This window comes from Peromyscus californicus, unplaced genomic scaffold, assembly GCF_007827085.1.
Source record: "Peromyscus californicus insignis strain IS unplaced genomic scaffold, ASM782708v3 Scaffold_6__1_contigs__length_162567912, whole genome shotgun sequence".
Classification (NCBI taxonomy): Eukaryota; Metazoa; Chordata; class Mammalia; order Rodentia; family Cricetidae; genus Peromyscus; species Peromyscus californicus.
This window is the reverse complement of record NW_026294584.1, coordinates 161564316-161586042: the sequence shown is the minus strand read 5'-3', so window position 1 is coordinate 161586042 and position 21727 is coordinate 161564316. Positions and strand designations below refer to the sequence as shown.

The 21727-nt window shown below is 40.4% G+C and overlaps 1 protein-coding gene across 4 annotated transcripts in view; it reads left to right on the top strand.

Moving 5' to 3' along the window:
• Dennd5b (DENN domain containing 5B) overlaps positions 1–21727 on the top strand; it is a 148386-nt gene that overhangs the window by 58867 nt on the left and 67792 nt on the right. For all 4 annotated transcript variants that reach the window (XM_052721943.1, XM_052721942.1, XM_052721945.1 and 1 more), the window contains 2 exons: positions 10283–10470; positions 21155–21691. In XM_052721943.1, the coding sequence (XP_052577903.1) occupies positions 10283–10470; positions 21155–21691 (725 nt within the window). The remainder of the gene's footprint in view (positions 1–10282; positions 10471–21154; positions 21692–21727) is intronic.

The following is a 21727-nucleotide window of genomic DNA, read 5'->3' as shown; positions in this document are numbered from 1 at the left end:
CCTCCCTTCCTTCCCTCCCTTCCTTCCCTCCCTCTGTCCCTCCCTCTCTCTGTCTCTCTTCTTCCCCCAGTGAGTTCAGCCAGTGCTCCATGCTGCAGTGTTGACTGATCTTGTTTAGGTAAAACAACCGCAGCGGGTTCATGAGTGTAGTGGCTACGCCACGTCTAGAAGACAGCATCTCGGGAATTCCTCACCATCCTCTGGCTTTTATGTTCTTTTTTCCCTTTTCCGTCATGTTCACGAGCCTTGTGGAGGTTCATATAGATGTCTCATTTGTGGCCGAGCACTCAATGGTCACTTTTTCTCAGTACTATGACCACTTAGTGTTTCTGCATTAGCTGCTGCCCACTGCAGGAAGAAGCTTCTGTGGCCAAAACTGAAGACAGTGCTAACCTGTCATCATATCCCTTTTATTCACCCTATTTTGTTACAACCATGTTAAGTTTCCATATTGTTAAGATGAGTCCCTTGGCTCTCCTCTCACTTCCATATCCTATTTAAATTTTTTCTTTTTTTCACTTTCTTTCTTTCTTTTCTTTCTTTCTCTTTCTTTCTTTCTTTCTTCCTTCCTTCCTTCCTTCCTTCCTTCCTTCCTTCCTTCTTCCCTCCCTTCCTTCCTTCCTTCCTTTTATTTATTTATTTATTGTGTGTGTGTGTGTGTGTGTGTGTGTGTGTGTGTGTGTGTGTGTGTGTGTGTGTTAGGGGCCAGCAGGATGGTCCTGATGAGCTGAGGTCAGTCCTTAGAACCCACAGTGGAAGAAGAGGACTAACTCCTGAAAGTTGGTCCTTTGATCTACATACACATAATAAATAAATAAAGAAAAATAAATAATTTTTTAAAATGAAAGACGGAAACTATTCAGAAGTCAGTGCTCTCCTCCACCTGTTGCAGAAAGGTCCCTTGTTTCTGCTGACTGTCCTTGAGTTTCTAAGCAACTCTCTTGTCTGCCCTGCCGTTTCCCTGTAGGAACACTGAGATTACACACATACAGCTTCTGACAAGGGTTCTAAGGTCAAACTCAGACCTTCAGGCTTATGTGGTGTTGGTGTTCTAGTTTCATTTGGTTGCTGTGACAAATTTAGGGAAGAAAAGGGTTTATTTGTTTTACAATTCCAGATTATAGTCCATCGTAGCAGGGAAGCTCCTGAGTCAGGGACTTGAAGCAGCTGGTCACGTCACATCTGCAGTCGAGAGCAGAGAGAAGTGGGTGTAGGTAACCACTCGCTTGCTTCCCTGTGTTCAGTTATATTTCTTCATTCTTTTACAGTTCAAGATTCCCTGCCTAAGGAATGCTGCCCACAGTGGCTTGGGTTCCCTATATCAGTTAACAATCAGGACAAACACCACAGATGTATCCACAGGATAACCTAATCCAAAAAAATTCCTCATTAAGGCATTCTTCAAGAAAATTCTAGATAAATGTCAAGTTGACAGTTAAAACTAACCAGAACACATAGTAAGAACTTTTACCCTCTGCCATTTCACTGGCTGTGATCTTTATATCCTTATAATTTATGTTTTGTTGACATTGTAACATAAGCAAATTCACTAAATCTCAGATTGTTCAGTTTTATAACAGATTATATGAAGATCACATCAAATAAACCTTCATAAACAACAGCATTTGGCTAATATACTGGCATAATCAGTGAGCAGTATCCCAGTTATCATAAAGCTAGTGCTCACAGGGCTGTTAAACAAGCATGTCAGCGCCCATATGAGGTATCCTTCTTAGCATTTATACAGGAAATCAGACAGACTCTCTCCTCAGACTAAACAAACCTTCCATTGTTTTTTATTCAGTCTACCAGGCTAATTATCCCCTTGAGTATATCTGAATCTTATGCATTTATTCCACAGTGATATATGGCTCCTAGATCAATTCAAGGTTGTTCTATTCTGAAACATTTAAAAATAAAAAGGCCAGTTTGGGTGACACATGTTTGTGATCCCAACACCTGAGAGGCAAAGACATGAGGGTCTCTGCAAGTTTATGGCCTGCCCAGTACGCTTAGTTGGCATACAGACTAGCCAGGGCGACGTAGCAAGAACATTGTCTCAAAAAGAGTTAGAAACAAAGACACTGCTCCAAATTAGGCACCATGATAAAGGTTCTTTAGGACACTGATGTTCCCCCAAATGAGGAACTTCACATTATATCCACCTTAACTTAGTGGTTTTGCTCTTCTCTTGTGTGAACTGCCTTTTTGCTGACTACGCTTTTAGAAGTGCCCTGTTGTTTCCATATAATTTTACCTCTTGGAGGGGGATTTGAACCTGGTAGTCAAGCTCAGACCAACTGAAATCTGAGCTTGTTCCAGCATCAAGCTCTAACTTAACGCTCTCCTTTAATTTGATTTTAGTGCTTAAATAGCCAGGGGAGTTTATATTTTGTTATTTTATTATTGGTTTACATTTTGCTAAGTATCTGTAAACTGCCTCCCAGGAATTGGATCCATTTCTGCATTCCATTGGAAATTTTACCTTTGGTGATTGATCCCAGCATATCTGATTCCATACCATGGGAACCATGTGACTACCCAGAACCAAAGGATCTCTACACTTTATTTTCTTTTTTTTGGGTTCAGGGTTTGAAATGAGGTCTCACTCTATAGCTCCAGATGACATCCGTTTATCATGACACTCCTGCTTCAGCATCCCCACCCCTGACACGAGAGTCCCACCCTTTCGTCTCTCCACACATGTTTCTGCAACTCCGGGCTATTCTAACAAGTCTCATGTTTTCTGACACTACCAAGTAAGAGGCCTTTTTCTTCTAGACTCCATTTCTGATGCTTACTAGGTGCTGAACAGTTAGTCTGACACTACCTAGAGCTAACAGCAAACTACAGATTTAAGGGTTCAAGCCTACCAGACTCTCACTTTTGATTCTAGTCGTAAATGGAGTCCCTCAGCTACCCACATTCCTTTCTGGCTGACTATAATTTCAGTTTTCCTGGTAGTCTCACCCTTTGTTTTTGGTTTTGTTTTATATTGTTTTGGAGTTTTTTGTTGTTTGTTTGTTTGTTTTTGAGATGGAGTGTCTCCATATAGCCCACACAGGTCTTGAACTCATGATCCTCCTGCCTCAGCTTCCTGAATACTAGGGTTACAGAGTGCCACCAAGCCTGGCTCCTTGGGTTTGATAATCTGGTAGAACAATTCACAGAAGTAATAAAAAGCACTTTATATACTTATAATCAGCCTATTACGAAGAATACAACTCAGGAGTGGCCAAGTGGAAGAGGCACAGAGCAAGAAGGTTCAAGGGAGGAGCTTACACATCCTCTTTGATGAGACTTCTTGAGCACCTCAGAATGTTCACTAGCCTGTTTCAGGTGTTCTTTTTAATTGTGTAAAATAAAATTTTAAATTTGTTTGTGGTGTGTGTGTGTGTGTGTGTGTGTGTGTGTGTGTGTGCGTGTGCGAGCGCGCGCGCACGTACATGCTACAGCACAAGTGTGGAGGTCAGGACAACTTTTAGGAGTCAGTTCTCAACTTCCATTTTGCTGAGGTAGTTTCTCTCATATCTGCTGCTGCAATATATACTCTAGGTTAGCTGGCCCACCATGAGACTGGCTTGAGTTCCTGATCCCCCTGCCTCCATCTCCCAAGTGCTAAGATTACAGGAACAGGCCACTATGCCCAGCTTTCATTCCGTCTAATAACTGGTATTTTCATTTTAAGAATCTTTAAATTTTTGTTAAGTTTGACCATTTGTTTTGCATTTTTCTCCATCTTTTTGTTGTCTATTACCTTTTGAATCAGATTAAAAATTTTTTTCATTGCATTTTTTTTACATTCTATTAGGTTAGCTTTTATAGACTCTTAATGCTTTTCTTAATAAATTTTTAGATATATTTTATTTTCTGTGTATGAATGTTTTGCTTGCATTTATGTGTACACACCACATGTGCCTGGTGCCCTCAGATATCAGAAGAGAGTGGCAGATCCCCAGGAACTGGAATTACGGATAGTTGTGAGCTGCCATGTGGGTGCTGGAACCAACAGAACCCAGATCCTCTACAAGAACAAGGAAGTACTCTCCAGCTCCTCTTCCTGCTTGCTTTTGAACGGTTTTGTTTTGTCCTAGTTTTTCTTTAAGTTATTTGTGTTGAGACAGGGCTTGAGAGTCTCAGGCTGTCCTCAAACTTGCTATGCGGTGTAAACTGCCCTGGAATTCCTGATCATCCTCCTTCAACTCGCAAGTGCTAGGATTTTATTATGTTTTGGGACAGGTCTCACTAGGTCATCCAGGCTGGCTTGGAATTATTTAGTAATTTTCCTGTGTCAGCCTCTCAAGTACTTGGTAATCCGGGTCCATACTACCACACCTAACATTTTTGAAATTTTGAACATGAACACTTAGTCTGATACTAATCAGAATCTTTAATTCAGATAACTGCCCTGGGGCTGTAGCTCAGTGGTAGAGCACTTGCCCAGCATATGTGGGCGCTAGGTCCAATCCCCACTTGGTGCTGGCCTTGAGCTTGTTATTTTATCAAGAATGACTTTGAACTTCTGATTCTTCTTCTACCTCCACCTCCCAAGTACCCGTGCCTAGTTTACGTGGTGTTAAGGATTGAACCTGTGGCTTCATGCATGTTAGGCAGGTATTCTACCAACTGAACTATTCCCCAGTGTTAGGAATACGGATGAAGTGAGCAGAGCACCACCACATTCAGCTTTTTCATTTGTGTTCTAAGTATAAAACATATATTATTAAGTTTACATGTCATTCATGTTTAGCCACTGGCCATCTCACCTGCTCAAGTTTTGTTCAGGATTTTTGGGGAGAGGAGGAGGGAGGAAGGACAGAGAAGAGTATATGAATGGGTGTGAATATTCTTTTGTGTGGGTGAAGGCACATGTGTGCCATTGTGTGCACGGTGAGGTCATAGGACAACTTTGAGGTGTTAGTCCTTACCTTATCACTTTGTTTGAGACAGGATCTTTTCAATGCTGTGCATGCCTAGTTAGCTGGCCCTCAAATTCCCACTGTTCTCTTGTCTCAGCCTCCTGACTCCTAGGAGGGATACTGGGATGACAGATGCTTGTACCACATCCCACTGTTTAGGCAAATTAATTTTGTGTTAACTTTTTCTTTGACACTTTTGTACATGTATATAATACATTCTTTTTAAAATTTAATTTTTTTTGTTTATTGTTAGAGGAAATGTAGATGGTAGGTGTAGAGGTCAGAGGATAGTTTTCAGGAGCCAGCTGTCTCTTTCCACTGGTCCTAGAAATTGAACTCAGGTCATCAGGCATATGCAGCAAGCACTTTTATACCCCTGAGCTACACCTTGTCGACTCTGTAATGCATTCTGGTTATTCTCATCTTTCATCTTTTCCACCCTCTCTTACCCCTTCCCACTCCTACAAGGCCTTTCCCATGTTCATGCACTTTTGTCTGGTGACTCACCAAGTTTAAGCAGGGCCATCTGCATGACCATGGGTGTATCCACTGGAGCCTGGTGGAGAGTCTAGGCAAATTTTTGAAAGTGTGTTTTACTATGAAACGTAGCCAAGAATAATTTTGTCAATATCCAAAGTTGTATTTTATTTTACATTCCTTAGATGTTAATATATTAATTTCTCAACACATTTATTGGCCAATTACAATGTAATAGACCCTGGATTCCATTCTGAGAATTCTGCTTTGTGTGGTAGTATAAGCCTTTAATCCCAGCATTGGCTGGCTGACAGACAGGCAGATCTCTGTGAGTTGAGGCCAACTTGGTCTAAATAGTGTTTTCTAGATCAGCCAGGGCTGCATAGTAAGACTCTGTCTCAAAATAAAATAAAATAAAAATATAGTCATCACTTGGAGCTGGTAAGATGGCTTAGCCAGCCCAGTTTTGGGGATTTTCTTGGGAGTTAGTTTTGGGGTTTTATGTATGTGTGTGTTTGTCTGGAAGTTTCTCTTTGGTTTTGGTTTTGTTTTATTTTAAATATAAACATTTGTTGGGCATGATGGTAGACTCTCAACTACTCAGAAAGTTGAGGCAGAAGGATCACTTGAGTATAGGACCAGTCTGGGAAACATAGCAAGACATCTCTTTAGAAGAAAAAGGGATGCAGGAGATGGCTCAGCAGTTAAATTTGCTTTTCATGAAGTCTAATTTAAGTTGAATCCCTGGACCACATGGTAGCCAGAAGAAAATGACTCTCTCAGGTCATTTTCTAGCCTCCACATGTGGCACACGCCTATCTTGTACCTTCTACTAAATGAAAGTGTAATTTTTTTTTGTTGTTTTTGTTTTTGTTTTTCGAGACAGGGCTTCTCTGTGTAGCTTTGGAGCCTTTCCTGGAACTCACTTTGTAGCCCAGGCTGGCCTTGAACTCCCAGAGATCCACCTGCCTCTGCCTCCTAAGTACTGGAATTAAAGGTGTGCGCCACCACCGCCCGGCTGAAAGTGTAATTTTAAAAAGTATGTGTGTGTGCAAAGAAAGAGACAGGTATACAGAGATAGTAAATTAGGGAACAGAGGCATATGGATAATTATAATAGAATTATCATAGTTTTAACAAGATGAATAATTAATGTTATAAAAGAAATAGGAAATCACAGTACTTAGAGAGCAGAGGCAGGTAGAGCTCTGAGTTTGAGGCCAGCCTGGTCTACAAAGTGAATTCCCAGACAGCCAGTGCTAACAAGAGAAACCCTGTCTCAAAAACAAACAAACAAACAATAAATGAGTAAATAAAAATATGCTTGTGGTAGTTTGAATAAGAATGGCTCCCATAGGTTCATATGTTTAAATGCTTAGGGAGTGGCACTATCTGAAAGGATTAGGAGGTGTGGCCTTGTTGGAGGAAGCATGTCACTGGGGCCTTTTGAGGTCATCGTAATAGAACACTGACTAAGACATCGCTGAATGGGAAGGTGGCTCAGTCAGTGAAGTGCTTGCCAGGTGAGCCTGAGTCCCTGAGTTGAAATGCCTATCACTTATGTAAAGACCAGGTGCCGTGGTGCGCACCTGCAGCTTGAGCGCTGAGGAAAGGAGTAGTGAAAACAGGTCTCTGGAGGCCAGTGGCCAGGCAGTGTAGCCAGATGGGTGAATTCCGATGAGAGACCTCTCTCACACATATATACATGTGCACATGCAAAAATGCTTAAAGAAAAATTATATGTATTTTTTCTTTTTGCTATGCTAGTGATTGATCACAGAGGCCACTACTGCTTTTTATTTCTTGATTCAGTTAAAAGGAATGATCTGTTTCTTCCAAGTATCTCATTGCTGAAAAGTGTATGACATATCAACCAATCTTGAAGAGAATTAAAAACTAAAAAGCTTAGACACAGAATATTTACAAGTGGGAGATGGTAGTAAAGGGAAATGAACAGTGTCTCTTCAAGTCCAGGAGAAGAGAGAGAAATGTGTAATTTATTTTTACTTCTTAATGGTGTTTTTTCTATAAATAAAGCAAGAAAATAACCCACAGTACAAACTATCATTACTTGAAGAAAGTGTATTTTCCAGGAGGCTGCATGTTTCTTCAATCACAAGTAAACTAGCCAACTTGCTAGGAATTTAGTTTGTTCAAATCCCTTTGCCTTTCAGTTTAGTTCAGCCATGAGACAGAAACTGTGAAGTAATTTAGGCAGAGGACTGTATATGAATTATTATTAAGCTGTATTAGAAAATAAACTATAAAGGGATAAACTCTGAAGCATACTCAATAAAGCACAAACATTTAAATGTGGGAACCCCATACCCCAAAGCTGTAGTGGATACCTCTTGAAGAAATTCTGTTCATAAGGTATGGAGAAGACCAATAGATTACTTGTCAGTATGTTGCCTGGACAAGAGCTGATCCTTGGTCACTGATCTAACAAGACAAAGTCCAGGGCCCATGTTGTCTGTGACTGGTAAACAGACCCACGGGATTTGTTGGATATCACTGCAATATGAGGTCTGCATATACAGTGTATTCGAGGACCATAGGAAGAGGTATCCCCACTGACTGCTCATTCTCAGCATATGGCATGGCAGTGTGCCACCAGATGTCTTCACATACCCACACTGCTGGTCCTCCAGGCAGCAAGACAGATTGCGTACTGGGACCAGGAAACAAAAACCCTTTTCCCCTGCAGTGTGTCTCCATTGCCCCCTACTGGCAAAGCTTAGTATTGTATTCATTGTCAAGATGGTTAAGAGGTCAACCAATTACAGCTGGATGAATTTGTAACTGAGAGACTATTTAATGAATAATTGGCACATAATTGGCTTAAAACTCCAAGCTACCTTTCACATTATCTAGCATATAATAGAGAAAGAAATATAAAATCAGACACTGATGTCTTAGAACTGATAGCCCTTGCTGTTTCTACGGATTAATCTGCTGCTCACATCTAAGCCATGCTTTTCTGTAGGACAAGCAACCACAAGAGAATAGCAAACAGTGTTATTGTGTGATCCATAAAACACACACACACACACACACACACACACACACACACACACACACACACACATACACACACACACACACACACACACACACACACATACACACACACACACACACACACACACACACACACACACACACACAGAGAGAGAGAGAGAGAGAGAGAGAGAGAGAGAGAGAGAGAGAGATGGAACAGGGGCTCTCTGCATACCAGGCAAGTGCTCAACCACCAGCCTACATTCCTAATCCCAATTACAGATTTATACTCACTATAGATCAAATTTATTAAGATACTGTAGTTTGGTTTTCTTGTCGGACTTTATTTGGACCACCAGTCCCCAAATAAGGACATAGACTTATTATTATTTACAAAATCTTGGCCTTTAGTTTAGGCTTGTTTACAGCTAGCTCTTAAAACTTACATTAACCTGCTTCTATTAATCTACTTTCTGCCATATGGCTTTTTACCTCTTCTCCATTCTGTATGTCTGACTCCGCCCATATCTCACTGGCATCTCCTGCTGTGCCAGATTCTAACCCTGAGCTCCTCTCTGTGCCTGGAAGTCCTGCCTAACCTCTCCTCCCTAGCTGTTAGCCATTCAGCTCTTTATTAAACCAATCAGATGCATTAGGCAGGTAAGGTAAAACAGCAACACATCTTTACACAGGTTGCTCAAATATCCCAAGACAAGATACCTACCTGGTCACAACGTTCCTTCATTTCTGACAGCTTCCTATCCAAAGCAAGTCTCTGTTTTCTGAAAGCCCCAAATTACCCTACAAAGTCCCAAATACTATAATGGTCTTTCTTCACTAAGATGTTCCACAGTTCCTGAAGAGTATGCATATTCCTTCTCTACAATTACTAATAAACACAGCTTTGTTTGTTTGTCTGTTTTTTGAAAAAGGGTGTCTCTGTGTAGTCCTAGCTGTCCTGGAACTCACTCTGTAGACCAGGCTAGCCTGGAACTCACAGAGATTCACCTGCCTCTGCTTCCAAGTGCTAAGATTAAAGGCATGTACCACCACCATCTAGCTCTGATTTCTTTTTATACCTACAAAATAAGTGCTAAAATAATCAGATTATCAAAGATGTAGCCATGATCATCTATACAAGAAAAGAAAAATTAGCCTCTGAATTGGAGATACATGGGTATATGCATATATGAAAGTGATTCATAGCAACAATATTGTACCTTTTCAGAAGGCTAGATAGCAAGAACAGTTTATTAGTTTTTGATTCCTCCACATTTTAAGAGAATTCAGGGCTGTGTGTGCATAATGGCACATGCAGTTGATCACAGCACTGGAAATGCAGAGCAGAGACAAGCTGATCTCTGAATTTTGGTCTGTATAGGAAGACCCTGGAGAGAGAGGCAGGTGAGGAGAAGAGGGAGAGGATGCAGATTACTCACCTACCACTGATTGCAAGAGTGGTGATGGTGTTTCCATACTTTCTGCAAGTTATTCAGGGAAATAATTTAACTCTAATTATGATGAGCTAGAACTGACCTACTTTCTCCATGATCATGAAAAAATATTTTTCAATTTTTTGAAGATTTATTTATGTGTATGACTATTTTGCTTGCATGCATATATGTGCACCATGTGCCTGGTAGCCTCAGATCAGGAGAGGGGGTCAGATCCTCTGGAACTGGAGCTAGTGCTGTTTGTGAGCCACCATAGGAGTGCTGGGCTTCGAACTCAGCTCCTCTGAAAGAACAGTGAGTGCGCTAGACAAGTGAACCATCTCTCCAGTCCAAAAGTATTTATCTTAACACAGTTTTCTTCTGATGTTTTAGGTCTACTGCAGCACTTGTTTTCACTTGGATTCTCCCCTTTTGTTTCTCTGGTTCTGTACAGATTATCAGCGTCTGATGACTGTGGCAGAAGGCATTACCACACTCTTGTTCCCATTTCAGTGGCAGCATGTTTATGTACCCATCCTCCCTGCCTCTCTGCTACATTTTCTTGATGCCCCTGTCCCTTATCTGATGGGTCTTCAATCAAAAGAAGGAACTGACCGGTCTAAATTAGAACTTCCACAAGAGGTAAAGCTGGTCATTAATGATGAAGTACATGCTATTTGTTGACTTAGGCCATGGCTTTTATTATGTAACATTGTCTTTGTGCAGTATTTATATCTGAATCTCCCAGGTGTTGTGGGTTAGGGCCTGAGCCCTAGCCTGCAAACTGTTTCTTCTGGTACTTGATATAACACAGCTATTAATTAATACACTTCAAAGAAGGACAATAACAAATTTTCACAACTTTACATTCCTGAAGGTGGTGCAATAATAGTTTGATATTACCATTTTGTTACTCTAAAAGCATTTAACTTTTTTCCATCCTCATGCTGTAAATTTTGTTTTTAAGCAGTGTATTAGTCAGGGTACTCTAGAGTAACAGAATTTATAGAATGAATATATAGGCTCTAATGCCAGTGAAGGAGGAGAGTTGCTCGTGGATTGAGAGCAAGCAGGCAAAGGAAGCTTCCTTCTTCCATGTCCTTATGTAGGCTTCCAGAAGAAGGCATGGCCCAGAGTAGAGGTGGGTCTTCCCACCTCAAAAGATCTGGATTATAAGTGTATCTTCCCACTTCAAATTAAGCAAAAATACCTCACAGGTGTGCCCCTCCATTTTGGAGATTTTAGTTAATGCCAGATGTTGTCAGATTGACAAACAAGAATAACTGTCATGACAGACTGTGGTGGCGCACGCCTTTAATCCCAGTATTCGGGAGGCAGAGGCAGGTGGATCTCTGTGAGTTCGAGGCCAGCCTGGGCTACAGAGCAAGTTCCAAGAAGGGTGTCAAAGCTACACAGAGGAACCCTGTCTCAAAAAAAAAAAAAAAAAGAATAGCCGTCATAAGCTGTATATAGTCCAGACTTAACATTCCTTTAAAATCATTTTTATTAATTGAGTTAAATTTTATTTTTTACCTCTATTGAATAGAAAGTAATATCCCTCAGCACACAGGATAATGGAAGCAGCAGATGCTTTACTGCTTGCCATCTTTAGCTGTAGGCTAGTTATCAGCCTGTTCTTAAAGTTAACTTAGCATGGTCTGTGAGACGAAAATTTTATCCCTATATCCTCAGCACATTAGTTTACTTTGCTTTCTCTGCATTGTATTTTCAAAAACTCACGAATAAAATAATCAAAGGTTCTTCAAAACATTTTAAATTTAATTTTTAGCTCTTGTTAATGCTATTCAAAATTGGAATGGAAAGCTTTGAAATGAAATATTGATGAGAATGGTATGGCCTATTTAAAATATAAAATAGTTAATTACATTATTAGCTATTTAATTGTCACCTTTTTTAATAAAATCCCTCTCACTGAGCTTAACTTGTTCTTATTTCTCATAGGGATTCTCATTTTAAAAAGTGAATATATGCCGGGCGGTGGTGGCGCACGCCTTTAATTCCAGCACTTGGGAGGCAGAGGCAGGCGGATCTTTGTGAGTTTGAGGCCAGCCTGGTCTACAGAGCGAGATCCAGGAAAGGCGCAAAGCTACGAAGAGAAACCCTGTCTCAAAAAAACAAAAAGCAAAACAAAAAGTGAATATAAAATAACACATAAGCCACAGCCATCATACTGAGTAGCAAGTGCTATAATCAGTCATCCATGTTGCCTTGCTAAAATTAACTTTGCAATTCAAGGGGATGTCTTAGTTAGGGTTTTATTGCTGTGAAGAGACACTGTGACCACTGCAACTCTTATAAAGGAGAACATTTCATTAGGGTGGCTTACAGTTTCAGAGGTTCAGTCCATTATCACCATGGCGAGACATGCCAGCATGCAGGCAGATGTGGTGCTAAAGCAAGAACTGAGAGTTCTGTGATCCACGAGGCCCAGCTTGAACATATATGACCTCAAAGCCAGCCACCACAGTGGACGCACTTCCTCCAACAAGGCCACACCTAATAGTGCCACTCCCTGTGGCCAAGCATTCAAACACATGAGTCTGTGAGGGCCATACCTATTCAGACCACCACAGGGGAAATAGCTTGATTGAGGCCATATGAAATGTGCATATTGTCGTGTCTGTGGTGTAGGGAGTGGAGGAATGCTGTCTGCTCTCTCCTCCCTAATTTATCTTCCTTCTCTGTTCCCTGAATTTTCTTGTTTTCTCCTTAATTATATTAATGTATCTTGTTGGTTCAAAGAATTAAATTCTCATTCTCATATTCTCTCTCTCTCTCTCTCTCTCCCCCTCCCCCTCTCCCTCTCCCTCTCCCTCTCCCTCTCCCTCCCTCCATCCCTCCCTCTCTCCCCCCTCTCCCTCTCTCCTTTTGAGACAAGGTTTCTCTGTGTAGCCCTAGTTGCCCTGGAAATTATTCTATAGACTAGGGTGACCTCGAACTCAGAGATTCACAGGCCTCTGCCTCCTGAGTGCTGGGATTAAAGGCATGCACTACCACTGCCTGGCAAGAATTAAAGACTTTACATTTTCAAAGGAAAAAAAAAAAAAACAGACTAGCCAAATGGATTTTTTGTTTTTTAAAGACTTAATGTTGTTTTAGTTTCTTTTTTTTTTTTTCTTCGAGACAGGGTTTTTCTGTGTAGTTTTGGTGCCTGTCCTGGAACTTACTTGGTAGCCCAGGCTGGCCTCGAACTCACAGAGATCCGCCTGGCTCTGCCTCCCAAGTGCTGGGATTAAAGGCGTGCGCCACCACCGACTGGCTTGTTTTAGTTTTTATTGATTATATATTGTAAATTGTTTATCAAATGATATAAGGAAATGTATTTAAATATATAAATTCTTTCTGGTTTCTATGAATACTTGTTGAAATATTTTAATGCCAGTTAGTATACATACAATTGGAAGATCTTTCTCTGTCTGCTTGTATCATTTGACTCTAAAGATATGACAATTAACATTTTTTTTTAAGATTTATTTATTTATTATGTATACAGCATGTATGACTACAGGCCAGAAGAGGGCACCAGATCCCATTACAGATGGTTGTGAGCCACCATGTGGTTGCTGGGAATTGAACTCAGGACCTCTGGAAGTGCAGTCAGTGCTCTTAACCTCTGAGCCATCTCTCCAGCCCCAATTAACATTTCTAAAAGCCCTCAAAATGATGTCTGTGATTTTCTAGTTTTTTTTCTCCCAATCATGAGCTCAACACTTTAATAAATATACAAACTCATCTCTTCATATAATGGGATAATATGAAATAACATGAATCAATTGTAAAAGTAAGATTTTCTGTATAGAAACCATATATTAAGAGCATCATTGGTCAGGTGTGGTGGCGCACGCCTTTAATCCTAGCACTTGGGAGGCAGAGGTAGGTGGATCTCTGAGTTCGAGGCCAGCCTAGGCTACAGAGTGAGTTCCAGGGCAGCTAGGCTACACAGAGAAACCCTGTCTGGGGATGGAGGGAATGGAGAAGAGCATCAGTATTTTAGAAGAAAAAGGTAACAGCATGTTGTAGCTAGAGTTTTCCTGCCTGGTCCACAGGACAAATCTCTCTCACCTGCCAGTCCCACAGCCACTCAGACCCAACCAAGTAAACACAGAGACTTATATTGGTTACAAATTGTATGGCCGTGGCAGGCTTCTTGCTAACTGTTCTTACAGCTTAAATTAATCCATTTCTATAAATCTATACCTTGCCACGTGGCTTGTGGCTTACCGGAGTCTTCACATGCTGTTTGTCATCGTGGCGGCTGGCAGTGTCTCTCTGACTCAGCCTTCCACTTCCCAGCTTTATTCTCCTCCTTGTCCCACCTATACTTCCTGCCTGGCCCCTGGCCAATCAGTGATTTATTTATTGACCAATCAGAGTAATTTGACATATCGACCATCCCACAGCAGCATGTCTCTTCACTCTGGAAGCATTTTACAGTGAAATGAAATAACCAGCTTCACATAATTTTAAGGAGAAGTAGACATTAAAAAGAATAGTCTATTTTAAGCTAGGTGTAGTATTGCATACCTTTAATCCCAGCACTTGGGAGACAGAGGTAGGTGAGTTCAAAGCCAGCCTGGTCTACATAGAGAGTTCTAGGACAGCCAGGGCTAGCTACACAGAGAAACCCTTGTTGTTTTTTTTTAACAAAATCTCAAACTTCCAATTTTACTAATAAAGACTCAGGAGCCAGATGCTGGGGTGAAAGCCTACTAGTCCAGAGAGGCAGAGGAAGCAACCAGCTGACCTTCTTCCTCTACTGATGTCCCAGAAAAAGCTTTCTCCTATGCTTTTTCACACAAAACTCCTCCAACTCAGTGTCTCTCCCTTCTACTTCCTGTGCATCTCTCTGTCCCTCCTCCTGACTCCCTCTTACTCTCTATGATTTTTTTCCTGTCAACTGGTTGCTTGCTCTGCCTCTTGAACTATGGTTGAATTATTTAATCCTGTTTACAATATTCAAGCAGAAAGCTCTTGGATTAAAGGTGTCTGCTGTGGCTGAACACACCACAACTAGAAACAGTTTTTTCCAGCAAATAACACAATCTAGGGATTAACCGTATGATCAAATATCTTGTAACAGACCTTGTCTCAAAAAAGACAAAAATAAGCCAGGTGGTAGTGGTGCACACCTTTATTCCCAGTACTTGGGAGGCAGAGACAGGCAGATCTCTGAGTTTGAGGCTAGACTGGTCTACAGAGGGAGCCCCAGGACAGCCAGGGTTGCACAGAGAAACCCTGTCTCAAAAAACCAAAGTAAATAAATAATAAATAAAAATAAGGCAGTCTTTTTAAAAGAGACATGTGCACACTAGTGATACTTCCTACCCTTTCCCCTGAAAACTGAAATAAAATAATGACCAAATCTAGCAAGAAAGTTTCTAAAAACAGTTATAAAAATGTCACTTACAAAATTATTATTTTAGGAAAGTACGATTTTAGTTGTTGGGTGGCTAATGTAACTGCCTAGACTTATAATTAACCACCTACTCCCTTTCCTCATGATTCCAAAATGATAGATGTTAGTAGCCATTTGTTACATCGTCTCTTAGGGAGTATGTGGGGAAGATGAGGGTGGGAGAGGACAGCTCTTATCAGATACTCAGAAAATACCTTGTCTGGTTTCTGTCATAGTTTTATCAACCCAAGAATATCTTCTGGTGCTGGGAATACAGCCCGAGTTAGAACATGTACAAGCCCCTGGGTTCTGTTCCCAGCATGGTGGGTGTGAAAGTGTGTGAGTTTTTTGTCAGAGGAGGAGGAAGAAGGAGAAAAACAAAAGGAAAGAGAGGGGGAAGGAAAGAGAAGAGAAGGAAGAATATTTTCTGAAGCTGGCAAGCTGTTATCCTAGAACTTGGGAAGTGGAAGCATTAACCTTAGCTACATAACAAGCTAGGCCAGCCTGGTCTAGATGATACATTGTCTCAAAAAATGAGAGAAAGGGGGCTGGAGAAATGGCTCAGCAGTTAACAGCACTGGCTGATCTTCCGGAGGACCCAGATTCAAGTCCCAGCGCCCACATGGCAGCTCACAACTGTCTGTAACTTTAGTTCTAGGGGATCCAACACCCAACACCCTCACACAGACATACATGCAGACAAAACACCAATCCACATAAAATAAAAATAAATAAGTCTTTAAAAATAAATCTTAAAAAAATGAAAAGAAAGAAAAGGAAAAAATTCTAGTGGGAATGTGGAGAAAGAACCATCACATACTGTTGACAGGAATGTAAATCAATATAGCTAATATGAAAATCACCATGGACATTACTAAAAAAATTAAAAGTAGAACTACCATATGACCCAGCTATAACATTCCTGGCTATACACCCAAAGGAATCTAAGTTTGAACACCTCAAGCGATCCCTGCGTATCCATGTTTATTGATACACTATTCATAATAGCCAAGATAGGGAATCAGTATAGCTGTGTATCAACAGATATAAGAAGAAGAAAAATATGGCTTGCATACACAATGGAACTTTATTCAGCACAAAAAGGAAGTTACGACATTTGTTAGAAAATGGATGAATTAGAGATCATGTTAAAGAAATAAGCCTGCTCAGATAGACAAATATTGTGTGTGTTTTCTTTCTTATGTGGAATCTAGATTTTTCAGTGCATATGCATATACACACATATACACACACACACACACACATATATATATACATACATATATACACACACACATATATATGCATACACATACACACATATACATACACACATACAATGGAGGTAGAAAGAAGAGTGGCTGTGTAAGGAGAGGAAGGGCCTAATGGGAAGGTTGAGAGGGTAACTGAGAGGAAAACAAACTCTCATACACAATCTAGGCTTAATAATATGTGTACATATATATTTAAGGCATGAAAGTAAACTAGGCATAGTGGCACAAATCTGTAAGAGCACTTGGGAGGTGGAGGCAGGAGGATCAGAAGTTAAAAGTCATTTCAATTGCCTAGGTAGTTTGAGGCCAGCCTGGTCTATATAGTCAGACACCCAGGGCTACATAGAGGAACTCTGTCTCAAAAAACCAAAGTAAATAAATAAAATTAAAAATGCATTTTTACTAGGGAATTGTGAACCCCTTTTGCAACTCCTTAGTCTCATTGATAAAGTAAGACAACTCAGAAAGAAACTTAAAGACACTTAGAGTTTGAGAGAAAAACTATTGTAGGCACAATGGAAACCTTATCAGTTGCTGGGAAGATCCATATAGATAAGAAAGTGATGTGGTTTTTTGTTTTTGGTTTTTTCGAGACAGGATTTCTCTGTGTAGCTTTGGAGCTTGTCCTGGAACTCGCTCTGTAGACCAGGCTGGCCTCAGACTCACAGAGATCCACCTGCCTCTGTCTCCCAAGTGCTGGGACTAAAGGCGGTTGCCACCACCACTCAGCAACTGATGTGTTTTGAGTTACAAAACGGGCTGACTCAGCAATGGAATTCTTCTAGCACCTGCATGGCAGTCAGGGGCTTCAGAAGGATAGTAAGGATGCTCAGAGGTATGGCAACTTAAAATTTTGGCCTGTATCTGGAAAAGTAAATTAAAAAGAGAAGAAAGAAAACAAATTATACTTTCCTAGAAAGAACAAAGGCTTAGCATTGAGAATATATAAACAACTGCATTGTGGGAGGGCTTCTGGTGTATGTGAGTACCTATCTCATTAAAGGGATAGTTATTTCTCCCATCTTCTTAAATACATTTTAAGTGTAACAGACAGCTTTCCTGGGAGGCAGTTTCCTATCTAGGTGATTGTATTAGTCAGGGTTCTCTAGAGGAGCAGAACTTATAAAATGGGGGGGACATTTATTTATTTTTATATTATTTATTATGTACAATAATTATATATTTTTTATTATTATTATTATTATTATTATTATTATTATTTAGAGGGAGGGTTAGTAGAATGCCTTATAGGCTATTGTCCAGCTAGTCTACAATGGCTGTCTATCAACAGAAGGTCCAAGAATCCAGTAGTTGCTCAGTCTACAAGGCTGGATATCTCAGCTGGTCTTCAGTATATGCTGGAATCCGAAGAAGTAGACTCTAATGCCAGTGAAGGAATGGACTTGCCAGCAAGAGTGAGATCAAGTAGGCAAAGAGAGCAAACTTCCTTCTCCCATGTCCTTTGTACAGGCTGCCAACCGCAGGTATAGCCCAGATTAAAGGTGGACTTCCCATCTCAAAGATCCAGATAAGGGGGGCTGGAGAGATGGCTCAAAGGTGAAAAGCACTGGCTGCTCATCCAAAGGTCCTGAGTTCAATTCCCAGCAACCACATGATGGCTCACAACCACCTATAATGAGATCTGGTGCCCTCTTCTGGCCTGCAGGAATATATGCAGACAGAATACTATATATATAATAAATAAATCTTTTTAAAAAATAAAATAAAATAAAGATCTAGATTAGCAGTGAGTCTTCCCACTTGAAAAGATTCAGTTAAGCAAAAAATCCCTCACAGGTGTGCCCAGCCATTTTATTGTTTTAGTTGATTCTAGATCGAATCAGGTTGATAACCAAGAATAGTCATCACAATGATCCACAGGCCAATTTGGATTAACTTACAGGAGTATATCTATCTTTGAGCAATTTCGAACACCATGTCTCTGCCTCAAGCCAGAGGTATAGAACTCAGAAAGTATTCTTGTGACCAAAAATCATGTAGAAAAAGATTTTTTTTAATTTTATTTATTTGTTTGGTTGGTTTTCTTGTTTTGCTTTGTTTTTCGAGACAGGGTTTCTCTATGTAACAGCTCTGGCTGTCCTGGAACTTGCTCTGTAGACCAGGCCAGCCTCAAACTCACAGAGATTAGCCTGTGTCTGCCTCCTGAGCTAGGATTAAAGGCATGTGCCACCACCGTCCAACCAAAAATCATGTAACAAGTAAATTAAAGAATATTAAAGAAAAATAAATAATCTATATAAAATAGCCATACTTTACCAGGAAGGAATAACTTTCCCTTAGTGAGTTTCAGAAAAGTCTTGCTACCTCCACCTTTCTCCCTTTCATATATTTAAATCTTTTTTTATTTTAAGTTTTAATGATTCTTTGTGGATTTCACATCATACATTCACTCATCTCCCTGTTCCCTTGGATCCACCCTCTGCCCTTGCAACTCTCCCCCCCAAAAAAAAAGCAAAACCAAATTTAAAGAAAAACCAAAACAGAAACAAAAACAACAAAAAGAGAAAGAGAAGAATCTTGTACTGAAGCTGTAGTGTGGCCCATTGAGTCACAGTCTACCCTTTAGTCCATTTATCTTGACTTGCAAGTGTTCATTGCCACAGTCACTGGTCTGGCTCAAGGCCTCTGGCATCTTCTATGCCACTGATACTGGGCTCTCGCTGGGGCTCCTCTTGGATATCAGTTGTTGGCCTGTGTCATGCTCCTGCTGTTCTGGATCTTGAGATTGGAATATGGGAGGTAACATCCAGACCTAGTTATGGAAGGAAGATCTATTTCAGTGATCTCCATGCCTGATGACATCTTATTAGCTACCGAACAACGTGAAGGAGGGGCGGTATTTAGGTGACAAAGAGGGAAATGGAGATAGAGATGGGGAAAGTTGATGTGGGATGTCCTTCTGTACGCTGTGAATATGTTTTACTTTTATTGGTTGATGAATAAAGCTACTTTGGCCTATGGCAGGGCAGAATATAGCTAGGCGGGAAATCCAAGCAGAGATACAGGGAGAAGAAGGGTAGAGTCAGGACAGACGCCATCCAGCTGCCCAAGGAGCAAGATGCCAGCAGACTGGTAATGCCACAGCCACGTGACGAAATATAGATTAATAGAAACGGGTTAATTTAAGTTGTAAGAGCTAGTTAGTAATAAACCTGAGCCATCGGCCAAACGTTTATAATTAATATAAGCCTGTGAGTGATTATTTTATAACTGGATACAGGACCGGGCAGTACGCAGAAAAGCCCCCGGCTACAGATAGTAATGAAGATAATTCAATAAAATGAAAGGCAAACATGATCAAAGTATAAATGTATGAAAATATCATAATTAAACAAGTTATCTTATATACTAGAAGAAATTTTAATGAATAAAAGATTCTGAACCTCATATTCTGGCTTATGCAGCTCAGTGTAGTGGGCATGGGCTTAGAGTGAGGAAGATCCTTGTTACAATCCTTGGCATCTCACTCATACATACAATTCTGAGCCTTGAGAAGGTCATCATAAAAGATAGAGGGCAAGAGAACACTTGCTTAGCGTGCCCAAGGCCCCAGTCTCAATTCCCAACACTACACATACCTGCCAAAAAATGCAGTGTAAAGAATAATAATGGTGGTTCGTGCCTGAAATCCTAGGGCACGAGAGGTGGAAGCCGACAGGACTGGAGACCAGGGTCATGTTCATCTTATCTGTAGAGCAAATTCAAGACTAGCCTGGGATCCTCTATTTTAAAATGGTTTAAACATGGTATAATTTGTTTCTGTTTATAATAGAATATTTTAGAACTTTAAATTCTTTTACTTTAAGTTGTCACCATAAAAACATTGTTCTCACCTTAAAGGGAATAAGAGATGGTTTATTCTGTAGCCAAATATGAGTGACCTTTACCTGAGATCACTGATTTAAATGACCCCAAATAACCATGTTCTAATGTGATAGCAGTTTCATGAATTTTTCAAATGCATTGGTGGAAAAATTAAGTAAGCAGGTTACAGCAAAACAGGGAAATCTCTGCTATAGGCCTCAAATATTATTTGATGACATTCTTTCTAACAAGTATTTTTTGTACCACCAGCTCCCCAATAATGACTTGGAGACTTATTAATTATGAATGCTCAGCCTTAGCTTAAGGCTTGTTCCAAACAAGCTCTTATAACATAAACTAACCTGTCTTTTTAAATCTACATTCTGCCACGTGTCTCAGTTAACTCTGTTCTGTCCCTGTGTCTGACTTCTTCAGAGTCTATGGTGAAATCCATGTGCCTTTTCTTCCTTTCTCCCTGGAAATCCAGCCTATCCTCTCCTGCCCAGGTACTGACCATTCAGCTCATTATTAAACCAATCAGAAGGTGCCTTGGCAAAGACACATCTTCACAATGTACAAATATTCTGCAACAATTCTTAGCCTTTAGGATGGTCATTGTTAAATTCCTAACTTATAAAGATGTTAGGCCAATCACAGGTGGGCAATAATGCTATTTTAGTAGGCTAAAAATAGCCCAAGATAATTTGGCTCTGGATCTACAATATTGGAGCCCTCTGAAGTCATTTAAGTTGTAATCAGTCAGCCTTTTACAATTCACAAAACCTTTGTGTTTTTGTTTTTTCCATTTCAGGCCAATCTGTGCTTTGTGGATATTGACAACCATTTTATTGAATTGCCCGAAGAATTCCCACAGTTCCCCAATAAAGTGGATCTTATCCAAGAGCTGTCTGAAGTTCTTCTCCAGTTTGGGATTCCTCCTGAGGGGAGCCTGCATTGTAGTGAGAGTGCTACCAAACTGAAGAATATGGTTCTGAAAGATTTGGTTAATGACAAAAAGAACGGCAATGTCCCCACCAATAACATTAGCATGTATGAGTTAATGAAGGGCAACGAAACCATAGCCCGCCTCCAGGCTCTTGCTGATAGGACTGGTGTGACTGTGGAAAAAATGGACCTCACGGCTTCTCTGAGTGAAAAAGAAAAGGATTTAAAATTACAGTGTGAAGAGGCAGAATTGAGGGACTACCAACTCAACGTACAACTACGAGAGGTCTTTGCCAGCCGCTTTATACAGATGTTTGCAGATTATGAAGCATTTGTAATTCAGACTGCCCAGGACATGGAGTCCTGGCTGACCAACCGGGAACAGATGCAGAACTTTGACAAAGTAAAAAGAACCATAGTTTTCCTCTTTATGATTATT